The 26,150-nt window shown below is 35.7% G+C and overlaps 1 protein-coding gene across 4 annotated transcripts; it reads left to right on the forward strand.

The window, feature by feature from the left end:
• Positions 1-384: 384 nt before the first annotated feature.
• LOC100256785 (uncharacterized) lies at positions 385-20,974 on the forward strand. 4 transcript variants are annotated; one of them, XM_010658250.3, is made up of 5 exons: positions 385-621; positions 1,428-1,510; positions 2,609-2,691; positions 13,428-13,650; positions 20,438-20,974. In XM_010658250.3, the coding sequence occupies exons 4-5, from the start codon at positions 13,468-13,470 to the stop codon at positions 20,741-20,743; spliced, it is 489 nt and encodes a 162-aa protein (XP_010656552.1). In that variant the 5' UTR covers positions 385-621; positions 1,428-1,510; positions 2,609-2,691; positions 13,428-13,467; the 3' UTR covers positions 20,744-20,974. The 4 variants fall into 4 exon arrangements, with proteins under 4 accessions (XP_010656552.1, XP_002264271.1, XP_010656554.1 ...); XM_002264235.4 differs by having other exon boundaries at positions 1,472-1,510; XM_010658252.3 differs by lacking the exon at positions 1,428-1,510.
• The last annotated feature ends 5,176 nt before the right edge of the window (positions 20,975-26,150 follow it).

The following is a 26,150-nucleotide window of genomic DNA, read 5'->3' on the forward strand; positions in this document are numbered from 1 at the left end:
GGTAATTTGATTTTACGGTCGGATATATCGGAGAAATATCGACGGATATTTTGGAAAAAAAATTTTGATAGGCAAAAAATTGATCAAAACTCATAAAAATGTAAAAAAAAAACCTCATAACAATGTAATTAGAAGTATAATAGATAATTTAAATTTATTTTGTTGAATAATTTGATATATATATATATATATTATATGATTTGCGATATTATATGTAATTATATTATATGGGTCAATAAAAAATATGAATTTTATAATTATGTATTTATTATCAAGCTTCATAAAAAATTTGATTTTATTAAATACAAATAATTTATATATATTAACTTGATTTTATTAAATACCAATAATTTGTATATATTATCCCATAGCTAGGTTCACTTTGGATCGTTGGATCACATCCAAATTCACTTTGGACCATCACCATGGAATCATGATTTGTTTCCATTTTTTTTTTTTATCTCTACTAAATTTTTTGAAAAATCAAAAGGCCATCCATCCGAAAAGCCCTTTGCTGAAGACCCGCTTCTCTCACTCGGGCATCAAAAAGCCCTTGGCTGAAGCTGCCCTCCGGACGAGAGAATCGGCCCCAATTTCCTCTTTCACTCTCAGTCCTCGCAGGTTCTAATCTAATCATTTATTACTTTTTTTTTTTTTTTGCAACCCCTGTTTGATTCCCAAGAAAATCCATCCCCATTCAATTTCCGGGAAAATCCATCCCCCATTCGATTTCCGGGAAAATTCATCCTCGTTTGATTTCCGAGAAAATTCATCCTCGTTTGATTTCCGAGAAAATCCATGCAAAACCCTCAAGGAAAACCAAAAAAAATTGCTTTTTTTTTTTTCTCCCTGTGTTTTCTGATCTGTTATAGGTCGCTTTGCTTTTGTGCCATTGGATTTAAATTTCACGAACCCTAAATCCACGATTTTTGAGCCAGGCTGAAAAACAACCTTTGCCTGCAAGTCATGATCAGATTACCAAGGAACATCTTATGTTTTTTTTTTAAAAAAAAAAAAATTGGACAGATTTTGTATCCTGTGCGCGGGCTGGACTGGTAGGAAATATCGGGAAATTTCCCGAAAAATCGGCGATACAAACCGAAAATTCACCGATTTTTTGCTTGCAGCCATGTTTCGGTGATTTTTTCGCCGATTTTAACAGAAATTTGGCGAAATTTCTCCCGTTGATATTTCGCCCCCCTCTTTCGTATCGCCGGCCACCGAAACCCGAAATTTCGGCGAAATTTCCGCCAAAAAAATGTAAACTTTCATCCTTGTTCACAACAATATATTTAAAAAAAAATTATAAGTAAAGAATAATATTTAAAAAAAAAAAAATCATATCAATATTTTAAAATTTCATATAAATATTAAATACATTACACGTAAATAAGGAAAATGAAAATTTTTATTTCTATGTAATGTAGAATCTCTTGTACTTGTAAGTAAGCATCGATCATTCTTTCTCCAGACGCCGCTTTTCGTCGATCTCTGAGTCCAAGCTTTGAAGGTACTCTTCCAATCTCCATTTCCAACTAGTTCAATGGGCTTCTAGTTTATATACAATCGTTTGGGTGCTGAGAAAATAATGAGAAAACGAAAGAAAAGTTTGAATCCTAATTCGTTCACCATCTAGGGCTCGAGGCAGTAATAAAAATATGTTTTTATTTTTTATTTTTCTTCATTTTCTTGGTAATCCACACTCATTCTCAAGTGTTTTATAAATTGGGAATGTAGTGCAGTGAGTTTTGAAATCTAGGGCTTCTCTTTGAACAGCCGTAAAACTATTGCCAGTTTGCATTACAGCTCACGCTGGAATTTTTGTTAGATTAACGGTTTTTGCTGCTTGGGAATTTTTGTTAGATTAACGGTTTTTGCTGCTTGGGAATTTTTTCTTGTATAAAAACAGATTCAGTTTTGATACGGAGAAAATATGAAAAAAGTAATTAAAATTTTGAATTGTTAAACTTTCACCAACGATGATTCGGGAATACAGAGAAATGCAACTTAAAATTGACACTGCTGAGGGGCCGACCTTTTTTTTTTTTTCGGAGGCAAAAGATGAAAAATAACTTGGGAATGAAAAGGCTGTTTTCTTTCATTTCTGTATTTTTTTAGAAACCAAACAGAAAGCTAGGTTTATCTTGGAATGCTCTTAACCCGTCATGCTATTGTTGAAAATTTTGAATTTTAGGAATTCATTCTGGACTACATGGAAAATGCCAAATGATCATTGGAGTATCATTTCCCTATTGATGCCAACCTTTTTTTTTTTTTTTTTTTTTTTTTTTTTTCTGTTATGGGGCTGAATTCTTGTGACAATAACCATGGGGAGGGAATTTCTCATCTAGATGAGGAAAAAATAGATCAAATTGACCAACTCTGAAAGGAATTTGAGAGTTCAGCCACTGATTTGAGCATCCATTATTTGTAAAGTGGAATATTTTGCAAAGGCACCCCTTCTTAATTTCTTATGCAGTTAGCTTATAAAAAAGGAAAGTTCTTGGGCAGTTTCTACAATTAATCTTGTATGAGTGTATATTATGAATTATCCTTTTATGGTGGAGAAAATTTTATCTTACCTGTTCTTCTATTCTGAAAATTTCAGGCCTCTTCCTTTCAGTTGTTGTGAGGCTTGTATTGGACTCCTTTGAAACATCCAAGCAAGTTAATCAACCTGCCTTGAGTAATGTAAGTATCAAATTTTGCAAAATGTTCATCTTGGTCATTAATTCTTTTTGCCTTGCTATTGAATGGTTACATATTTAAACTTATTTTTAGAGTCTGAACACATTTTCATTTTTAAGATAATAGGTAATTTAGGAAATTATATGGGTGCATTTTGTTAAAAACTTTTTCCTTTTCTAAGTATATAAAAGTAGGTTTAGTGTGTACATTTTTTTTTGTATATATAAATAATTTAATTTTTGCAAGGTAATATATTTTAGGAATATTGATTATACTCTATATTACCATTTAATGCAATGAATACATTGGAATAAAGGATATTCTCAAAGGTTATAGTGCAAATTTCAGAAATGGTTGTTTTTGGCTAATCCTTCACCTCAAAGATCTAATTCTTCCTTGGATTGGTGTTTTCAAGTTTTAGCACATGATCATGCATGGCATGATTGTTTTAACTAACCTATTATACCATATAGGTGTTTAAGCTTCACGAAGAGTTCAAGAAAACAATCAACCCAAATTTAGGTGGGTTGGGTCGGGTTGATGCTAACATGAGCACAACCCAACCCATCCCAACCTCAAACTTGATGTACTTAACCCAAGCCCAACCTAACCTCATTTTCTTAGCTCGGGTTGAGTTGAGATTGAATGGATTAGATTCAAATTAGTTAGATTAGACCTGAGTTGGTCAAGTTGATCAAACCATATGATTCAAAATTCATCCATAATGTTTTTTAAGAACTCTTTTTTCTATATATTGATACCAAAATTTAATAGTAAATGAGACAAAATTTCAAGATAATAATAAAATAGTAAAAATGAATTTATATATCTGTTTATAAAAAATGGAAAAATATATAATATTATAATTTGACATTTTTCCTTAAAAATATAAAAAGAAAACTAATATTATGTAGGATAATATACATTATAAACATTAATATTAAATTAGGTTTGGGTTAGGCTCGAGGGTTATCTAAACCTTGGATTGAGCCTAACCTAAATTGAGTTTGGGTTAAAAAAACTTGACCCAAGCCCATCTGATAAAAAAATGATCAGCTCTAGCCCAACCCAATATAAAAAATGATTGTCTAAGCTGGTCCAAATGTTGCATCCCCAGAGAAAACACAAATAAAAATGGAAAATAGAAGTGTTTATTTTTAGATATTTCTCCAATTTTATTACCCTTCCAGTGGAAAATAAAATAAAACCAATCGAGGTTGTTCTATTAGAGCCTTTTGGTGGTGGGTGTATATGTCTTGTATACCTTGGGTCGCTCTTTTGGTGTCTTTTTATAATATATATACTTCTTTATCTATCAAAGAAAAAAAAGTTGTTCTATTATTATTTTTCATTTTTTTATTACTTTTAAAAGTTAAAATAAATCTTAATTTCACATTTTCAACAAGCATGCTGGCTTACACAATAATATTTATGCCACAGAGCATTACTTATCTTCTATTTCCTATTATATACTTGTTTGTTTGAATAGAAGAAGAAGATTACAAAAAGCTTTATTATGTAAATTAATAAGTTATTTCATATTCAATAAAAAATATACAATACTAATAATATCACAAGATTCAAATTTAACAATTTCATCAAAATTATCTCCTATGAGTGTTTTTTATTTGTTTTTGTGTAAAATATTTAGTCAAGAAGTTTTAATAAGTAATTCAATAGAACTTTGAACTTGAATTTGTCCAATGCTTTGATAGCCTTTTCCATGATTGATTTTATAGAGTGGCTTTTTGTCTAGGTAGGGGAAAAGTTTTTTGTTTTTCTTTTCACCTAGTTTCTTGGGCAATTTTTGTATATTTCATGTGTATTGTTTTTGCTGCCTCTAGGTGTTTCTAATACAAGCTCTTACTTACCTATCAAAAAAAGAAAAAAAGAAAAAAAGAAAAAGAAAGCTTCGATGGCCTTATTTGAATTAAGTGAAAAAGTTTTACCCAAATATAACCTCAAATTGTATCCACTATATGATTAATAATAATTTTTTTTTTTAATTTTAATCTTCATTTCAAAATGGTGGATGCTCATTCTGATGGTCATTGTTAGGATGAGTGGAAATTAAGGAAAAGTGGAAAAGTCATTTTGGCCATTGAAGGAGAATTAGTTCTTTTCAAATCAACGTGAAAAATGACGGTTTTTATTGGGTCCGAACCCATATCAATTAATTGGTTGTGGTTAAAATCTCTATTCACTATCATTGCCTACCAAATCCACCAAGGATTTCAATGTCATCATTGCCCTATTGTGCAAAGCCAATATCATTTATATATATATATATATAAAACTTACGAAGGTCAAGTGAATAATAATATTGATATTATAAAAATTTTGTTATACATGAAATAATATATATTAAAGTAGAACTTTTGTTATACATAATTTTTTTTTTTTTTTGTATTAGATTATTTTTAATCGTAAGTTATTTTAACAAATTTATCTAAATAGATATAAAAGCTCTTTATAAGCCAATTCAAAATAGGGTCAAGGAGATTGATGGAGTTGATGAGAGACTCTTAACTAGCTTATATATGTAGTATGATCTTGTTTTATTTGTTCATATGTTTTTTGAGTTTGCATTTTACTATTGAACCAAGGCTATGAACTATGGTAGAGATGGAGTTTGATTTGATTTGATTTTACTTTTTGAACATAGTGGAAAATATGAATAATATCAATTCAATTCTTTCTTTCTTTTGTTTGTTTTGAAAGAAAAATATATTTTTGAATAGGTGGAGTGTAGTAATTTCTTGCATGCAATTTTCTTATATATGGGAACATTTGTTAGAAGATCTAATTAATTATATTTTTTAAGAAAAAGTTTGATGTTCTAAGTGTGATGCTTATGCTTTGATGGAGAGATTTTACTTTATGGCATTTGGTAACATGACAAGGCATAAAGGTTTGTTTGGAGAAATCAGTGGTGACAACTAATTAGAAAAAAAAAAGTTTTTATTTTTTATTTTAATTCTTTTTTGGGGAGGGTTTGGTATTAGTCACTCTATTATTACTTAGAAAACATTATCAAAAGAATGCAAATAGTGAATGCAATATTTAGGGCTATTTTGGGAATATTTGAAAAGCCAATTTGACATTGATTGTTTTTTTTTGATGGGCAAAGACACAAAAAAAAATATATTAATAAAAATAGGGGCTAACCCAACTGCTAACTCAAAGCATGCAAGAGGTATACAATAGGCGCCTATAGACAAAAAACAAAAGGAAGAGGGATATAAAAAACTAACCCGCCCTCATCTATAGCCTAACCACTCAAAAAAGTTAATTAAAGAATTGGGCCCTTCATCTATACACAACTTAGACTAAGACCATAAATTACAAACAAAATAATATTTCATCATTTGGATTGAAAGATCCTTATTTTCAAAAGCAATCCTATTTTTTTCCTTTCAAACTGTCCAAAAAAGGCACAAGGGGGCTACTCTCCAAACCTTTACTCACTTCTTACCCACAAACACACCATGTCACCCAAGAAGGATCTCCTTCATTGATGATGGGAGAACCCACAACACACCAAAAAGGTTAAATAACAACTCTTATAAAACCCTAGCCTTGGTGCAATGAATTAGGAGATGATCAATAGACTCTTCAACAGCACAACAAAGGTAACATCCATTTGAAAGAGACCAACCCCTCTTCTTTAGTTGGTCCAATGTTAGAGCTTTATCCCAAGTGGCTTCCCAAGCAAAAAAACTTACCTTAGTATGAACACATGGGCTCCAAATAATGCTTTTCGGGAATGGGACTGTGTTGCTGCCCTCCATAGCACTATAAAAGGATTTAACAGAAAAATTACCACCCTTAGCCTCCTTTCACTGCATCCTATCCTCCAAATTGATAACCACCCTATTCCCTTGCAAGGAGAATATGAATCTCTCCACCATCTCCATCTCCCAATCGTTAAACGGCCTAGAAAAGTGTGGATTTCAGCCCCCATCCTCCCCCATAGCATCCCAAACCTCCGCCACCCACGCCTTTTTAGAAGTCGCCAAAGCATACAACGAAGGGAAAGAAAGACTTAGAGTTTTGTCTCCGTACCACCTATCCTCCCAAAATCTCTCTCTTTTTCCATCCTTTACAGAAAATATGAATTTGTTTTTCATAAAAGGCCATTCCTTTCTATTTTCCTTCCAAAGCCCCACACCATACACCTCCCTTCTTCAACCCCATATTTCCTACTAATAACTTGATTCCAAAGGGTCCCCCTTTCTTCCACAAAGTGCCAACACCATTTACCCAAGAGGCCTTTATTGAGTTTAGAAAGACATCTAACACCTAAGGCACCTTTTCTTTTATCCGAACAAACAATTGACCACTTCATAAGATGAGACTTTTTCTCCAACCCCCCTTTCCTAACCCTAAAGAAAGTCCATTTGAATTTTCTCTAGCCTTAATCTTACTACTTGTGGCATACATAGCATAGACATGTAGTATATGGGTATGGTTGACAAAGTGCTCTGAATGATCCTTCCTCCTTTAGAAATAAATTACTTCTTTCACATGGCAAGCCTCTTTCAGAACCTCTCCTCCACCACATCCCAAACTGCCATCGGATTATGAGCAACCCCCAGAGGAAGCCCCAAATAATAGGAGGGTAGCACCCCTATCTTGCTGCTAAGTTCTAAAGCCAAATCCTCCACATTGTCAACCCTTCCCACCAGAAGAATTTCGCTCTTGTCCAAGTTTATTCTCAGACTTGAGATGGCTTCAAACCACATTAATAACCAGCTCAAAAAGACCATCTGCTCTACGAAAGCTTCACAAAACACAAGAGTGTCATTAGCGAACAACAAATGGGTTATTTGCCTTAACCCTGCAGCCTGATAAAAAGCCCCCGCTCGTAGCTCTATTAATAAGGTTGCTAAGGGCCTCCATCCCAATCACAAAGAGATAGGGCAATAGAGGATCTCTTTGCCTCAATCCCTTGCTACTATGGAAGAAACCCAACATTGTATCATTGACCAAAATTGAAAAACTCGCTATGGATATGCACCATCTTATCTAGCCTGCCCACTTCTCCCCGAAGCCCATTTTTTGCATCACAGTCAACAAAAAATTCCAACTTATGCGGTCATATGCCTTCTTTATATCCAGCTTGCATAACACCCCGCTCTCATTTCCTTTTATCAAAGAATCTATAGCTTCATTTGCTATCAACACAACATCAAGTATTTGCCTTCCTTCAACAAAAGCATTTTGGGTCGGAGACACAATCTTACTTACCACCTGCGCCTCCTTTTTTATTTGTATTAAAACCAAGAATGTAATATTTAGGCTTCTAACGAATTTCCCCCACTCATGGAATTCTCTAAAAAAGCCCATAACTTCCTCCACGAAGTCCTAACTAAATTGTCAAAAAGCAATGGTGAACCCATTCGGCCCAGGAGCCTTGTTCCCATTCAACTCAGACAGGGCAGAGAAAACCTTCTTTTCACTAAAAGCTTCCTCCAACCTGACTATATCCTCATCCCCGATTCGTTCGAAGTCCAATCCTGCCAAGCTAGGGTTCCAATCACCCGACTTTGTCAACAAATTTTGGAAAGTCTTAGCCACCCCCTCCTAAATCTCATTCTCCTTTGAACACCACACTCCATTAATTTTAATCTTCCTCAACCAATTTCTCCTTTTGTGGGCATTAGCCATCCTATGGAAGTAGCTTGTGTTTCTATTTCCTTCCCTCAACCAAATTTCTTGACTTTTGTCTCCAGGAGACTTTCTTCATAAGCACCCATTTCTTGAAATCCTCCCGCCTCCTTTCTAGCCTCCACTTCTTCCATAGATAACTCTCTTGATTTCTCCTGCTCATCCCAAAAAGAAACTTTTTATAAGGCCAAAGTTTTATTAACCCCAATTTTTCCGAACACATCCTTGTTCCAAATTTTCAAGTTGGTTTTAAGGGCCTTCAACTTCTCTGCCAGAACGAAACTACAAGAACCACTAAAATCAAAACCTTGCCACCAGCTTTTTAGCAACTCCTTAAACCCCTCCTTTAACCACATATTCTCAAACCGAAAGGGGGTCAGTCCTCTCCTCACCCCTCCTCCATCTAGCAGGATGGGGAAGTGATCAAACACTGGTCTTGGGAGGGTGTAATGAACTACCCCTCTGAAATGGCTCCCCTAATTCTCAGTGACCAAAAAAGGGTCCAGTCTAGACATGGATTGACTGTTCAATTTGCCACTCTAAGTAAACAAACCACCCTGTAGAGAAAGATCTCTCAAATCCAATTCATCGATCAATTTTGAGAAGCTCCTCATGTTTGAAGACACCTTCCCTCTCCTGTTACGTTCACAAGGGAATCTGGTCATGTTAAAGTCCTTTCCAATACACCAAGGATCATTCCACAACCCCCGGATGGCCCCTAACTCCTCCCAGCTTTCTCTACACCTCTTTACAGTAGGCCCATAAACGCCCGTGAAAATCCACATGAATCCATCCTCACAATTTTTAAAACGGCAAGAAATTGAGAATTGGCCCACCTCCATTCCAAACCAGCTCCAAAACTTTGTTATCCCAAAAGACTACCACCCCTCAAGTTGCACCCCTAGCATTCACTGCACCCCACTCTAAAAATCTTCCCACTCCCAGGCTTTGCACCACTCTAATAAACATTTCTTGCATTTTTGTCTCCTGCAAAGACACCACATCCATCTTTTGAGACTTGATTAAAGCCTTGATTAATTTCCTTTTATTAACGTCATTCACCCCTTTAACATTCCAAGACAAAATTTTCAACTTTATGTAAGGTAGACCTCTTTGGCCCCTCCTCTTCTGTCCAACCCGTTCCGTTTTTTTCCTCTATTATAATTAATCGAGTATTCTAGCTTCTTTAGCTCGTGATCAAAGTTAGTAGTCACCAAGCATATTTTCTTTTTGCCCTTTTCTCTTCTACTCTTTATCCTTTGAAGCAAAATTAGAGTTTCCTCCTTGAAACCTTTTGTCAAGAACGCTAGCAATCTACTAAACTTGGCTAGACAACTATCTTCCTAGCCACCTCCTATCCCCCTCTCTTCCTGCGACGACCCCTCAACCTTTGGACTTTCACACCTATCGCCTACTTTCATAAAGGATAACATCTTCCCCCTCCTCACCCCCATCATCCTGTCCTGTGAGTCACACTCAACCATCAAAAGCCTCAATGACATTTGTACCCTCAACGACACCAAATTCCCTTCACTAACGACGTCTTCCCCCCTTCCCAGGCCAAAAGACCCACCTTTCACCAAGGTCCGTCCGAAAGAAGAAGAAGAAGAAGAAGGAGAAGATATACCCCGACCCCCTGCGAGAAGAGAGACGTCGCCATACCTTGAAGCAGAAGAAGAAGAAGAAGAAGAAGAAGAAGAAGAAGAAGAAGAAGGAGAAGATATACCCCGACCCCCTGCGAGAAGAGAGACGTCGCCATACCTTGAAGCTTTAGACAAGAGAGCTTCATCAGTAGCCGTCGCTCTAATCACCTCCTCCAGATACATCAATGCCAAGTCTCCCCTCAGATCCCCATCGAGGACATCGACCCCTCGCTTCTCTCCTTTTCTCTCCATCTCGGTTCTCTCTTGAGCCCTAGCAAGAAGAAGAAGAAGAAGAAGAAGAAGAAGAAGAAGAAGGAGAAGAAGAAGGAGAAGGAGAAGGAGAAGAAGGAGAAGATATACCCCGACCCCCTGCGAGAAGAGAGACGTCGCCATACCTTGAAGCTTTAGACAAGAGAGCTTCATCGGTAGCCGTCGCTCTAATCACCTCCTCCAGATACATCAATGCCAAGTCTCCCCTCAGATCCCCATCGAGGACATCGACCCCTCGCTTCTCTCCTTCTCTCTCCATCTCGGTTCTCTCTTGAGCCCTAGCAAGAAACACCCCTTCTGAAGCCTTTGGGTCAATAAAAGAGTTTCCCCCACAAGGCCCAACTTGTTAGGCCCAAAATCCTCTCCCACTTTCCCTTTTCGGCCCACTCCACTGTCTTTTAGGTAGATGGGCCTCACAGCCCCTAACTCCCTGCCCCCTCTCTTTAGAGAACCCAACCCATTCAAAGGTTGGGACCCCAGGCTCTCCAACCCACCCAATCCACTTCCCTCACCATCCACCTGACTACCCAAAGCTTCTAACCCACTTCTCATAACACCCGAATTGCATTTGCATGACATGTAGCACCTTAAAGTCAAACCGTTTCTCCTTATACATCCCTCCTCCCTAGCCTCCACAGTCCCCACAACCTGCACCCCTACAAAACGAGCAACAACAGAAGCTGCAGCACCCTTCAAAAGTCCACTCGTAGACGACACATCCTATACCCTAACTGTGCCTCCACCTAAGCAAATCTTTCCATTGGACTTTTACTGTAGGTAGTGCATGAACTTACATCTTCTTCTTCCCTAGCCATTGTGAGGCCATCTACATGGCTCCCTTGCGACGACACTATGTGCACAAACTACGGTGGAAATTCCCACCACAATAGAACGAAGAAACACCCTGACCCCACTACAACCTAGACTGAGCTAGGTAAACTTCTCCCATCCAACTTCAACAAGATTCAAGCCCATTGCAACTCAGCCATACAAGCCGTGTCTTCATTCTCCGTAATAAAAACTCCGCAGCCATCTCCAATCTTTTTGAATACCTCACGGCTCCACAAATGAAGAGGAAGACCCAACACCCTAACCCATGCTTCATTAGCATGAAACTCCTTTTGAAAACACCCTACCTCCGGGTTCCATTTCTCTAAACACAAAAAATTCTCCTTAGCCTCCAACATTGTCTCAAACTCAAACAGAAACAACCCTCTCCCTAACATTGCAATTCTTAAACCCTCCTTTGGAAGCCACGAGAGTTTCACCCACCTCCTTAGAACATCCAACTTAGGAATAGGAACTGCAGAGTTACCCCACCATCCCACCAAGCACTGATTCAACTGTTCCAACCTTCTCTACATGTCACTAGCCCCCACTTCAAACCACACTGAATCTCCTAATCTTACATGTTTAGGCTTAGTAGCCTCCAAAAATGACCTTGATACCACCCCCTTCTTCAGCAAAGCTTTTGGGGTGAGTGGAGACTTTGCATCTCGAAGAGGCTCCACTCCAAGGCTCCTCAATTTCTCCGCCAGAGTGTTCCACCCCCCCAGCAGTCCCTTTCTTTTTGGAACAATAATACAAAATCTTTTTAGCTCTTAAGTCACGAACAGAGCATAGAAGGAATCTTACAACCTCGTTCGAACGACGTTCCAATCTATATTTCCTTCCCCCATTTTCCCAGTTAAGAGCCCACTTTCTATCTCCATTATCCCTGCAATAGGCCTCGACTCCACCCAACAAACATCGCAAGCTCGCATCTCCAAACTTAATCCAGGACGTGACCCCTCTGCATCTCTCCCAAATGTTGCCTATCAACTTTCCTCCCTCTACCTCAACCACAATCTCAAAAGATTTTGCCTCCACTGCAAACCAGCTTCTCCCTCCCCTTGAAACCTCACTCATCTTCCCTTTAAGATAACACCCCATATCCATCCCTCATAACCTTTGAACATCATTCCCCTTCCCAAAATTTATGTCCTGTTTGACACTTATTTTAGGAAGTGTTTCTATCCTTTCAAGCTCTTAAAAGCGTTTTTTGGGTAAAAAAATAGGTGTTTGACAATATTTTAAAATTTTAAAATTAAATTAATTTAAATTAATTACTTTGCTTAGATTTGCTCTTCGTCCAAACTAAATTAAAATTTTGAATTGCTAAAGTTTTTATACTGAGGATTCAGGAATATAGAATAATGCCAATTAGAACTCACACAACTGATTAAATTTGTTTATCTAATGGTATCTTTTGAAGCAGAAGATGGGAGATAATGTAAGAATGAAAATGTTGTTTTCTTTTTATTTCTCTATTTTCTTAGAAATTAAACAAAGGATTAGAGTTTCTCTTTGAATGCTTTTAACTTGTCATTTGTCGATGCTATTGCTGAAATTTTGAATTCTAGGATTTCATTTTGGACTATGGCTCAAGCTAGAATATTTGTAAATTTAACTATCAAAGAATATTATCTTGGACAATTATATATATATAAGAGTTTCCTCTATCAGTTTATAACCAATGTATAATAAAAAAGTTTTATGAGTTTTGAAACTATGTTTAGTTCTTGGAAAGCATAAGGAAAGGGGAAAAAATTATTATTTTATTTTATTTTATGTTTAGATACTGTGGAAAAAGGTAAAGAAAAAAAAATATACTAAGGAAAATAGAGGAAAATGCTAAAAAATTTCCTTTCTATTTTTCTGACAAGGTGGGAAAAGTTTGGGGATCATACATTCTTGAATTATTTGATTTTCTCTCTCTCAATTTTTCATGAACAACCAAATAAGAATTTTTATTTATTTATAATATTTCCTTTTTTTCTTCTACTTTTCATCTTTATTTTCTTTTCTTTAAACTTTCAAGGACCAAACGTAGCCAAAGGGGATTTATTATGCTTGTTAGAGTCAAATTTTTAAGATTTGAGATATGAGGCGAAATAAGTGATGCAACAGGAGTGTTTTGGGAAGAAAAAACTCTTCAGAGGTAGTCAGCAGTTTCACTGAAATATCCAATTTCCAGTTCTATCGAATGTTGATTGTTTCTCCAAATTGTTTTTCTTCAGCAATGTTTTGTTTGGCCTGCTTGATTATTTTTCTTTATATTTAGAAATTGTGCCTCATAATTTACAGTATTGATTAATTTTATGTGTGTTTAAGCAGTTTAGGAAAGCAGTTGAGCTGAAGAAGAGTAGAGGAGAAAATGCCTTTTTATGATTGTATGCTTCTGTTGAAGCCACATGTTAACAAGGAAAGTTTGATGGACTTAGTTGCCCGAGTCGGAAAACATGTGTACAGAAGGAATGGTGTTCTTACTGATATAAAGTCATTTGGGATTGTTCGATTGGGCTATGGTATTAAGAAGCTAGATGGGAGATATTATCAGGTGAATCTACTTTTGCTACTACAGATTTTTTATTTTTTATTTTTTATTTCTTTTTGAAAATTTGATACATGATTTGGGTCTCTTAGTGTTTGAATGGGGATTTTTTTTTTTTTGATAGGAATTTGAATGGGGAATTTATAACCTGTTCATTTCTATAGTTCTATCAGTGGTTTGATATGTTTGATTGTTGACACACTTTTGCACATGATTTCTAAATGTAATTATTGTTGTAACTGAAATTCAGTTGGTCTCTGATTGTGTATGTTTGTTATAGTGTAATGGAACAAGGTGTGATCGAACCATGCTATCAGATCCTCAAATGGTTTAACAAGGTGGAGGATGATTGTCCTTCACCCTCTCCTAGATATATACTACAGCATTACTCAAGGAATGGAGCATCAAGGGGAGGATATGAATCTAACATCTTAATATTCTAGGACTTCCAAGAGCTTCTAGTTTCCCAAATAACCCAATTCATTAAATCTATTGTATCACCTTCCAAGTGCTTATTAGGTTCTTATATTTGAGTTTCCTCAGACTCCACCAGAGAGCTATACTAGAACTGATTGGACCTGCTGAATCTTGAAATGATAAAGTATTTCTAATGTTCGTCCTCCAAAAGCAGTGGATAGGGTGATGATCTGGAAATGTATAAGAGCTGGCTTCAACATTCATCTTGAAACTCTAAACAGATGGAGAATTCAGGTGATATGGAGTGTATGGTATATTCTTAGTGACAGATTCTACTTCTGTCGCATTCTAAGTCCATTGATACCTACAGTGCTATCTGTATAAACTCTGAATTCTACTACTGCTTTCTAGCCTCTAAAAACTACGAGCTTTGCCAAGCAAGAATTGTCTTTACTAGTATAGTGGACTATGTAGAGAGTTTGATGTGATTTAGCTGCATATGCTATCATTGCCTCTACAGTGAATATTTGTAGTCATTGATGTATAACTGCCACTCCTCTCCCTACCATTCAACATCACTAACTGTCTTTGTTTTGGGAATGGAAAAGCATGAGCCTACCTTGACTCATAGGTGCCTCAATATGGTTGACTTGGCAGTTTGAATCAGCTCTAGAGTATGAAACTTGATGACTTGGTTATCATGACTGGGGGAAAAAAAACAAAGACCGATTAAAATTTGTATTTTTAACAGTTATTATTTTCATTGAAAAGTGTTGACTCCACTTGAAACCTGGTGGAGTTAACAAAAGGTGTGAAGGTAAATCTGAACAAATTTAGCTGTACTGAATTTACTTTGTGAACTTCAAAGTTGTATACCTTTCTTTTTTTCTTTTTTCTTTTTGTTTTTTGATAGGTAAAAGCAATTGTATTGAAAAGTAAAAAGTATGCATGACATATACAAAACAACTATTAGGCAAAAAGACATGAATACACAAAAACTAGCAACCGCACCCTACGAAGAACCTAACCAATTCACAAAATCTAGCATTGACATAGAACCATCCCCAATGTACAATCTAATCCAATCCCAAAAAAGATATAAAAAAAGGAGCTTTTAAATGCTTGGTCTAAACTTTCACAATTTTCAATGGCTCTCCTATTTCTTTCTCTTCAAATGGACCAAAAAAGGTATAAAGGAGAAACTTTCCAAGCCTTCTTCCTTTTTCTACCAACACAAAAGCCTCCCTAACTCAAGAGCAACCCACTCACTGAAGAGTGCATTACCCACTGTGGTACATCAAATAAAGCAAAAATCAACTACCACAAAATACAAGCTTTCAGACAATGAAGTAGAATATAATTACTTGTTTCTTCTTCTTCTTTGCACATGTGACATCTATTAGGCATCTTCCAACTCCTCTTTCTAAGCTGATCCTAAGTCAAAATCTTGGTTCAAGTTGCTTCCCAAGCAAAGAAGGAAACTCTAATAGGAGCCCAAGAGTTCCAAACTATACCATGAGGGAAAGTTCCGCTCCCCTACTAGCCAAGGAGGAGTAGAACTTAACTAAAAATTCACCATTCTTTGTATCCGCTCACACCAATGTATCCTTAGAATCCAAAGAGAGGAATTGATCATGCAACCTCTTAAAGAAGTTATCTACTTCCTCTAACTCCCAATCATTCAACTGTCCAAAAAACCTAGAGTTCCAACTACCACCATCCCAAACATCAACCACCCAAGCATCTTTAGAGGAAGCTATAGAAAAAAAGATTCGGGAAAGTATCCCTCAAAGGCAAATCCTTGCACCATTTATCCTTCTAAAACTTCATCCAATTCCTAAAACCAACCTTGAAGCATGTTTTAACTTTGAAAGCCTCCCAACCATTCCTGATTGCCTTCCATATCCTCTCACCATACCTCTATCTTACCCCTTTTGTGCACCAACCACCATCTTCTTACCCATACTTGCCAATAATTATCCATTTCCAAAGAGGATATCTTTCAATCGCAAATCTCTAAGACCACTTTCTCAAAAGGGCCTTATTAAAGGTCAAAAGGTTTGTAAAACCCAATCCCCCTTTCGCTTTTTCCAAGCAAATAAATAACCAACCAACTCAATAGATGGGGCTTATTAACCAAAGCTCCCCTGCCCCAAGGGAAATCCCTCTAAATCTTTTCCGGTTTAGCCACTACTCTCTTAGGGATGACAAAAAGAGACATGTATTAAATAGGTAAGCTAAATGAGGTGCTTTTAATCAGAGTTTACCTCCCACCTTTTGAGAGATACTGCCACTTCCACAAAGCAAACCTTTTTTGAAAGCTTTCTTTCACCCTTTTCCAAACCCTAGAAGACTTGTATGCAGTACCCAAAGGAAGACCTAGGTCGATGGTTGGGAGGGCACCCACCTTGCAACCTAGAACCTACAAGCTCCTCCAAATTTGGGACATCACCAATTGGAATCAACTTACTTTTCCCTAGATTAATCTTTAGCCATGAATATGACTCAAACCACATAAAAACCCAACTCAGATGCTCTAGATTTTTCTTACTAGCATCATAAAGAATGAGAGTATCATCTGCAAAAAACAAATGAGACACCTCTACCCCCACATCATGCCTTCTTTTGACCAGAAATCCATAAATAAAACTGCATTCCTTTGCCCTAGAGAGCAAGCGAGAGAGAGTCTCCATCACCAAAATGAACAAATAAGGACACAAAGGGTCTCTTTGTTTCAAACCTCTAGAGCTTTGGAAAAAACTTGAAGGGGAACCATTTACCAAAATAGAGAAGCAAGTTGTAAATATACACCGTCTGATCCATCCTATCCACTTGGAGCCAAACCCCATTTTCTCCATAATTGTAAGGACAAAACTCCAATTAACATGGTCATAAGCCTTTTTGATGTCCAACATGCATGAGATTCCTCTCATATTGTCCTTTATTTTGGAATCAATTGCCTCATTTGCTATCAACACAACTTCCAAAATTGGTCTCCCTGCCACCAAGGCATGCTGAAAATCTGAGACTAAGGAGCCCACCACTTTTTTAAGTCTATTTACTAGAACCTTAGCCAGAAGCTTGTATAACCCTCCAACCAAGCTAATGGGTTTAAAGTCGTTTAGGTCTTTTGCCCCCCCTTCTTAGGTACCAAAACTAAAAACATTGCGTTTAGACCCCTCTCAAAGGACCTCAAGCCATAGAATTCACCAAAAAAACCCATTACCTCATGCTTCACAAAATCCTAACAATACTATTGAAAAGCTACGGAAAAACCATCTAGGCCCAGGGCCTTATCTTCACTCAAGCTGGATAAAGCTGCAAAGACCTCCTCTTCAAAGAAAGGGATTGCCAAAGCTTCTGAATCAGCTAGCTATAAGGAATTGAAAACCAACCCATCTATACTTGGCCTCCACTCCCTTACCTTTGCCAGAATCCTTTGAAAAGCTTTTCTCACCCTTTTTTTTATGTTGTCCTCCCCGACTAGCAACTCACTATTTACTCTTAGCTTGGCCATAAAATTCCTCCTTCTTCAAGCATGGCCATTTTGTGAAAAAATCTAGTCTTTTTGTCCCTTTCTTTTAGCCACAACTCTCTTGACTTTTGCCTCCAAGAGATTTCCTCCATCTTTGCCCATTTCTTAAACTCGTCCACCACTCCTCTTCTAACCTCATTTTCCTCCACTGTGAGGGTCGTTTCCCTTTCCTTTGCATGCCATAGCCTTAACTGTGCCAAGGCCTCAAGTTTCTTAGTGGACACATTAGCGGAAACTTCCTTATTCCAGATTTTTAGGTCCTATTTCAAGGCTTTAAGCTTCACCACTAGAATGTGACTAAAGGGCCCTTGAACACTCTACCCCTCCCACCAGTTTCTGATAAGATCTTTGAAGCCTTCCACCTTTAACCACATATTTTCAAATCTGAAAGGTGTCTTTCCTTTTCCTTATCCCTCCACCAAGAAGCAGGATTGGCACATGATCTATGACTAGATTTGGAAGGGTGCTTTGAAACATCCGACTGAATTGATTCTCTTAATCATCAGAAACAAGAAAACGATCTAGCCTAGAGGTTGACCTATCATTTAACCCACCACACCAAGTGAATAACCCACCGGACAGGGAGATCTTTAAGACACATCTCAATAAACTCTGAAAAGCACCTCATAGAAGCCGATAATCTTTGACAGCTCCTCATTTCCTCTAGGAATCATACTACATTGAAGTCCCCTCCCACAACTTTAAAAGGGCATCCCAAACCCACTTTAAGTCCTTATAAAGAATCCTCTATAGCAAGTTTTCCTCTTCCCACACAACCCTAATAGCAGCCTACTGCTCCAGATGCAGCCTTTCTTCTGAAGCCTAAAGAAGCCACACCTCCTATAGCTCTCGACTCTCTAGAAATCAACAACTCACCTGCTGGTTGCAACCCCGCATTCCTCATGCGACAAGGCGCATGGGAATCCCCTTGCTTCTTCTTCCCTGCTTCTAGCCTCTCCTTGCAAGGGGTCACCTGAGCAACCCAAGGTGGGAGCTCCCACCACAAGTAAACAATAAAACAAAGTTGTCCTACCACCACCTGTAACTTCCCCAACACCTTTCTCCCATTTGTCTTGATTAAAATTCTTGCCCACTACAAATTCTTTCCTTCCAGAGTCTCCTCATCCTCCCCCAAATAGCCCCCACAAGCATCACCCACTTGAAGAAATCTCCGTGCCAAAGATATAACTAGAGGCCCACTATCCTCATCCAAGTGGACTTAGCTTAAACTCCTTCTTTGAAATAGCAAGTTGCTGGGCCCCATCTCTTTAGCAACAAAGTCTTCTGCTTGAAAACACGCTCTCCTTCCTACAACACCATTTCCGCCTCCCTTGGAAATTCAAATTCAAACAACATCAAGGCACCTCCCAAAAAGTACAACAAGAGGTTCCACTTTAACCTCCAATGGTACCTAGCCCACTCCTTCAAAGGAGATAACAACAGAGCATCATCTGAGAAGTCTCCCCACCAAGCACCAGTTAAGAAAATGCAACTTGTTGAAAGCATTGACACCCCCAAACTGCAACCACACCAACTCACACTTGCTCCCCCAGTCAACAGAAACATTAGCAGCCTTCAAAGGCCCTTTCCTCTGAACAGGGCCAAACTGAGTGTTGGGAACATCGTCAGCCTTGACCAGAAGCACTACTCCACAGACTCAACTTTTGAGCTAAAATAGTCCACCCCCCCAGCAACCCCTTCCCTTCGGGGAAGATCAAAATGAAAAGATTTGCTTCCGCAGAAAAAACAGAACAAAACAGGTACCTTCCCGCCTCATTGCTGCATAATTGAAGCTTATAGTTTCTCCCTCGCTCAAGCCAAGAGTTGTTGAAAACCTTCAAACCCTCCTTTTGGCAGCAGGCCTCCACCCCTTCCAGAAGCAAGGACAAACCCCTCTCTCTGAATCTTATCCAAGAAGAGAAACTTCTTCCCCTCTCGGTGATGACCCCAGTGATCTTCCCATTGAGCAACTCCACTGAAATCTCAAAGGATTTAGAGTCAACCCCAAGCTAGTATAAAAGGTTTGTTGAAAACTTTGGGAGCCCAGTATCCCTGGAATGGTCAGCACAATAACATGGGATTCTCTGGGGAATGATATCACTTATCAGTTATCAAGTTTATCTGACTAGGTATGACATTGCCACAATACTTTTAACCATGCAACAAAAGCTTTAGAAACAAGGTGGATGTTGTGGAGTAGAATTCATTTATAAACAAGCCAAGTGGCTAGAATATGTGTCTTCTAAGGATGGAAGTTTATTTTGGATGTAGAATGGAGGCTTCTGAATTTTATATATTTATGTTGAGAAGATGGAGGAAGGCTAGTATTTTCTTTGAAGTTCCTTATCAGTAACCTGGGTTTGTGGAACATTTGGCTTTCGCCTTTATCATTACTTAATTGAACACTGGTAGCCAAAATATTTGAAGGGCTTCAATCAGATGGAGCTTTGGCCTATAAAGAGAGGAAAAGAAACAAAGAAAAGAAAAGAAAAATGATATCAGATGCTCAGCACCAGTATATGGGTATGGTGCTCTGGTCATCATAATAGGTTATTGTCATTGAAGTCTACGAATTTGTAAGAGCTTTGAAGGAAATGCTTGCTATGGCGTTCAACCCATTTAATATAAATTTGTACACAAAGTAAGAATTTTTTTTTTTGGTTGTGTTATGAATTCCTGTTTTGAATTTTGTATTTTTGCACTTCTCTATATTTAGGTAATTGGTACTTTTTGTCACTAATTAACATGACAATCAAACCCTCATTTTGCTTTTGTCATGCACTTTTTTATTCTCTGTCAGATTGAGTGGAACACCTTCTGATTGGTTTGCACATGTTATAGGGCCAACTGATGCAGATGAGCATGATGGCTACACCCAACTTCAACAAGGAGCTGCATTACCTGAACAAAGAAGACCGGTTGCTACGGTGGCTTCTGGTTAAACACCGAAACACCAAATACGGGCTGGAATTTCTGAATGAAGATGATGTTAGAAGTGAGCTGAGCAAGTTCCCACGAAGCACCTTATTCGACGATGAGAACATTGATGAGGATGACGATGACGATGATGAAGAATATGAAGTGAACCAAGATGAGGGTCACAATGATGAAGAATATGAAGTCAACCAAGATAAGGAGGAAAAGTGAAGGATAATGAAATCTTGTAGTCATGTTTATATGATTATGAGGGCTGATTATGTGGGCATTTTGTTAGCATGCCCTTCTTAGGGATTTCTGTACTAGTTTAAGAGTTCTAGCATTGTGTTTTTGGTAGATTGTGTTTATTGATTTACTAGATTGTGAGTTTTGGCCTGATTCTGGTGATGGACAGATGCTTAATAATCCTTTTTGGCAATTGACTAAAGCCATTGAATCTCAGAGTCGTCAATAGCTAGTTTCACTTGATACTTCTATACTTTACATCATCACCATGTCTGTCTTGAGACTTTTGCCTATGAATCTCCATGTGGGTGTTCATTATAAATTCGTCCTGATTCCCATGGTTGAGACTGTGGACTCCAAGAACACAGTGGAAACAAGACTCCCACAGAGGTACAAAATCCCAAACTCTTATTCTTTGTTTACACATCAAAGCACAAGGAGCATGCCTAGTATATGACACCTCCTTTATCTTGATTATCAGATTTCTCTACTTGCTTTGTAATCCTCCTCCTCGAGAAAACATTTCAGGAACATCTGTAATCAGGAGGCAACTAGTAAATTTTGAAAGCACTGAAATGCTATGTTTTGTTCTCGGAATTTTAATGTTATGTTTGATTCTTGGAAAATATGAGAAAAAAAAATAGAGAGAAAAAAATTGAAGGATAGTAAAAATAAGATTTGATGTCTTTAAATTATTTTTATATATTATTTTAAACTTATTTTACTAAAAAAAAAAAAAAATAGACAATTCGAATATATATAAAAAAGGGTTTGTGATGTCTAATCTAAACTGTGAAGTCTCTACTTTACCCTCTAGAAGGATTCCTGAGGAATTTTTCCTTTCTTTTAAAAGAATTTTATTTTTGCCTTTATTAAAAAAAATTCTTAAGGAATCTTTCCTTTCTTTTAAAAGAATTTTGTTTTACCTTTATTAAAAAAGATTCTTGAGACATTTTTCTTTTTTTTTTTTTTTGAAAAAAAATTGCAATTTTATTTAAAAACAAAATTTTCACTTAACTTTTGCTAAAAATATATACATTTTATTTTTTTTCAAATATTTTCATCTGTAAAAAATTATAATTTTCTCTAAAAGAGGATTTTGATTCACTTAGAAATAATAATAATAATAAAAATAAAGATTTTTAAATTTTATTTTACAAAGTAGTTTTGCCTTTAAAAAAAAAAGCAGTTTATCTAAAAGATGAATTTTGATTAAATTTTAATTAAAGAGAGATTTTTTGTGATTTCATATGTAAAACTAATCCAATGCAATTTATTGAAGAATGAATTATTGAGTTTTTTTTTTTTAAAAAAAAAACAATTTTTACAAATTTATTTACATATTCCATAATAGTTTTTATTTTTTTTTAAATGATTTTTACAATTCCAAAATGATTTTTACATCTGTTATTTTTTTTTTCAAATTTTATTTAAAAAGCATTCCAATTCAATTTTCATTAAAAAAAAAACTTGTTTGGTTTTATTGGATAATATTTAATAAGTAAAAAAAAATATTATTTTATGAAAAAGATATTCCAGTAAAAAAAAAAAAGTGCTTTATTTTATTTAATAGAAATTATTGAATTTTATAAAAAATGGTTTGACTTTTTTTATTTTTTAAAGAAATTCACTTTATTTATTTTAAACAAAAAGGTTTTAAATTTATTATTAAAAAAAAAATTCAACATTCATTAGCCATGATTTTAGTTTATTTAAAAAAAAAATCTGGTTTGAGATTTCTAAAAAAGGAATATCACAAGTGAAACAATAATCCTTATTAATTCATGTAACCTATACATTTTTTTTTAAACAACATTAACAAAATAAATAAATAAACAAAAAAAACAGAATAACAATAATATATTTATAACAATAATATATCTACAAATCAATAAATAAAAATAAAGCAAATATATACACAAATAAATAGAAATAGAAAAAGGAAGCGGATGAATAAATATGTACCATTTTACAATGCAATCCCAAAAGCTCAAGCCCAAATCCCTTATTTAACCAAATCAGGTTCCCCATCAATTTCTACTATGCCCTGTCTTAAACAACCTTAACTGTCTCCAACCAACATTGTGTCTCTTCCCGCTCTCAGCAAATGATGCCAAAATACCAAACAAAAATACAAGCAAATCCCCAAAGAAGCAAATAGAACAAATTCAATTAGACATAAATTAAATAATTCAAATGGGTCTAAATTCCTTATTAATTAACAAGCCTAAATCTCACAATTTCAAGCCCAAAAACAATGAGAAACAAAAACAAAATAAAGAAAAAGTAAAATAAAATAAAAACTTGCTTATCTCCCAAACCCACGAATAGAGATGTAACAATGGGAAACCGGTGATGGCGGCTTGGATGTGCAATTGGTGGCAATGGGTGAAGGAAATGGGGTCCGGGTGAGAGGGAGGGGATGTAGGGTGGCATGTGGTGGCTGCGATGGTGGGAAAAAAATAAGAGAGAAAACAAAAGAAAAGAAGAAAAAAAATGAGAAGGATGGAAGGAAGAAAAAGATAGATAGAGAGAAATAAATAAATAGAGTGTGTGTGAGGAAAAGAGGTGGCCAACCAACTTGCTAGTGGTGTAGTGTAGGGAGAGAGCCTCGATTTCTTCAATTCCAATGCCCAAACTTTGGAGTACCAAGGTCGATTCAAGTCATTAGACGGAAAATCTTGAGCGTATGAGACCACCGAACTCTTCAAGCTTCATTTTCATCACGTGGAATTAATTTGAAAACATTTAAATTCAAGGTAAAGTTTTCTTTGTCTTTGATTTAGATCCTAAAATGTTAAAAATGTTATTTTTGCTTATTTTGCATAGGATTTAGAAGTTTAAAGTAGTTTGCATGCACCTATATGATCTAGGGTTTGGGAACAAAGAGATTCAAGGTTCCCAACAATATGAACCTAGTTTCATGATCATTTGAGAGTTTAGGAGTGTTAGCCCTGTAGTTGAACTGTGACTCACTTCCTAAATCTACATCACTCATTTCCTAAACTTTCGATTTTTAGATTTTATTGATTTTAGAAACATGGATTATCCTTATAAATCCAAAATTAATGGAATTATCTCCAACCCATGTAAGCTTCATTTCATGTTCATTAAAGAGATGGAATGTGGATTTCTCCATGGAAATTAATTTAGATTTATATCAAAGCCCACATATTGCCTTGTTTTTTAGTTTTAAAGTGTTTTTACAAATTTGAACTATTTTTCTTGTTTTAAAATATTTTTGAGGCCTGGAATGTGTTTTGAACATCTAAAATGAGTCAAATAATTTTTTCTTTGCTAAAAAACCCCTCTCTAAGCTTGTTGAATAATTCAGTTTTTTCCAAATGCTCTATTTTTTAGTAATGAAATGTTTCTTGAAAGCTATACCTTAAGATGTATGTTTGGGCTCTTTGGTTTTTTGAAATATGTTCTAGACATCTTATATATGTTATAAAAAAAATTTCCTAATTTTTATCTCATCTATAACTTTATTAAATAATTTGATCTCTTGCATGGTTACTATGTTGCTCTATTTTTTAGATGTGAGATGTTTAATGAAGTTTGTAACATATGGTTCATGTTTGAACTCTTTTGGCTTTTTAAATATGTTCTATACATCTTTAATGTGCTATGTATTTTTTTTCCCTTGATTTCAATCTCATCTCTAACCTTATTAAATAATTCAATCTCTTGCATGTTCATTATACTATCTTGTTTTTTAATTATAAGATGTTGTTGTAGTATGTGGCTCATATTGAGTGAAAGACATCTATGGAGAAAAATAGGCAAATGTTGGAGTGGAGCGGAGTAGAACGATGACATTTGTCATTCAAGTTTGCATTTTTATTATTAAGGGTGAATGATAAGTTGAAGGGCATTGCTCCCTATAGTATGGTTCAGTGGTATTTTTGGAATTTCAATACTTGAAAGGTTAGTATAAATACCATTTTACGTAATCCTAATTTTTTATATAGTGAAAGTCTTCCTTCATATTCTCATAGACATGGGCAATTTATCGAACCATGTTAAATCTATGTATGTGTGTGTGTGTGTTTTTTTTTCTCTAATTTCTTCATTAGGAATCGTTGTAAGAATATCAACAAATGTGTTAGTGAAATTTGTACCTTTGTGTGTGTGTTTGGGCTCCTTGGGCCTTTGAAATGTATTCTAAACACATTTTATATGTTGTATAGTTTTTGCCTTAGGGTTGATCTCACCTCTAGCTTTATTGAATAAGTCCACTTTTTCACACACTAACATGTTGCCCTGTTTTTACACCCTTTATGTATCTTGTTGAATTAGTTCTAATCATTGCACTTTTGACCTTCCTTGATTTTTTATTTGAGTTTTATAATCTTGTACTTAATAAATAACCTTAGCCTTGTAACATGATCACCTCCTATCTATTTTAGATAAGTTTATTTTGATAGTGCATGTTTGTAGTCCTAATTTAACCCCTTTGCATGCATATGTAAATCAATCTCTCTTGATGTTAGTTTAAATACTATTGACCTTTGATTTGAGTTGTATGTATCTTGTACATGTTTGATCCTTGTTTTGTTATAATATCACTTTTTATGCTTGTAATTAATTCTTTCTTATGTAAGCACATTGCCTTTGTTTTGGCCATTATGGAGGTACGTCCTCTCCCCCCTTTGTTTGTTTGATTTATTTGCCATGGATGCTATGCTTTTAGGTGAGTTCTACCTATTTGGCCTTGGTCTTATGGTTTTTTGATGTACATGACCCAAAGATTTATCATCAATTTCTTGTTTATTATAACCATGTCTTCTTGTACTTTTTTTTTTATTGTTGTCTCTTGTTATCCAAGGTCTACTAGTCAATTGTCTTCATTCCCTCCATTTGTTTAGTAAATATCTCTTTAGGGCTTAGAGGGTACTACCATGTGATACTTTCTAATAAATAACCTGACCTTTGAATTTATATTAGATTTTCACAGACATTGCTTTTCATTAAAAAATGAGTCACTCGAGGTTTTATATCTTATTTTTTTCCTTTTAAAAATAAATAAAAAGAAGTGATGACTCCAATTTTTTTAAAAATAAGTTTTTCATATAAAATACAGGTCTCATCATTGAATGTGAACGCACATGAAAAATATAGGTCCATAGACATCAATGTCAGTTACTTTAAATTGGTCACACTCAAATATCATGTCATACCTAAACACATTCAATAAATGGGAATTGTTTTTTTTTTTTTTTTTTTGCAACAATTTAAAGCGATCCTAATAATAAAGTTAAAACAAATACCTTTTCAAGGGGTTCCAATCTATCTCTAACATTAAACCTAAAATGACAAATATATATCAAAGAATCAAAGACAAAAAATGACAACATGTTACACAGATGATTATTTTTCCCAAATCCTT

The sequence above is a fragment of the Vitis vinifera genome, chromosome 11 (assembly GCF_030704535.1).
Source record: "Vitis vinifera cultivar Pinot Noir 40024 chromosome 11, ASM3070453v1".
In the NCBI taxonomy this organism is placed as follows: domain Eukaryota; kingdom Viridiplantae; phylum Streptophyta; class Magnoliopsida; order Vitales; family Vitaceae; genus Vitis; species Vitis vinifera.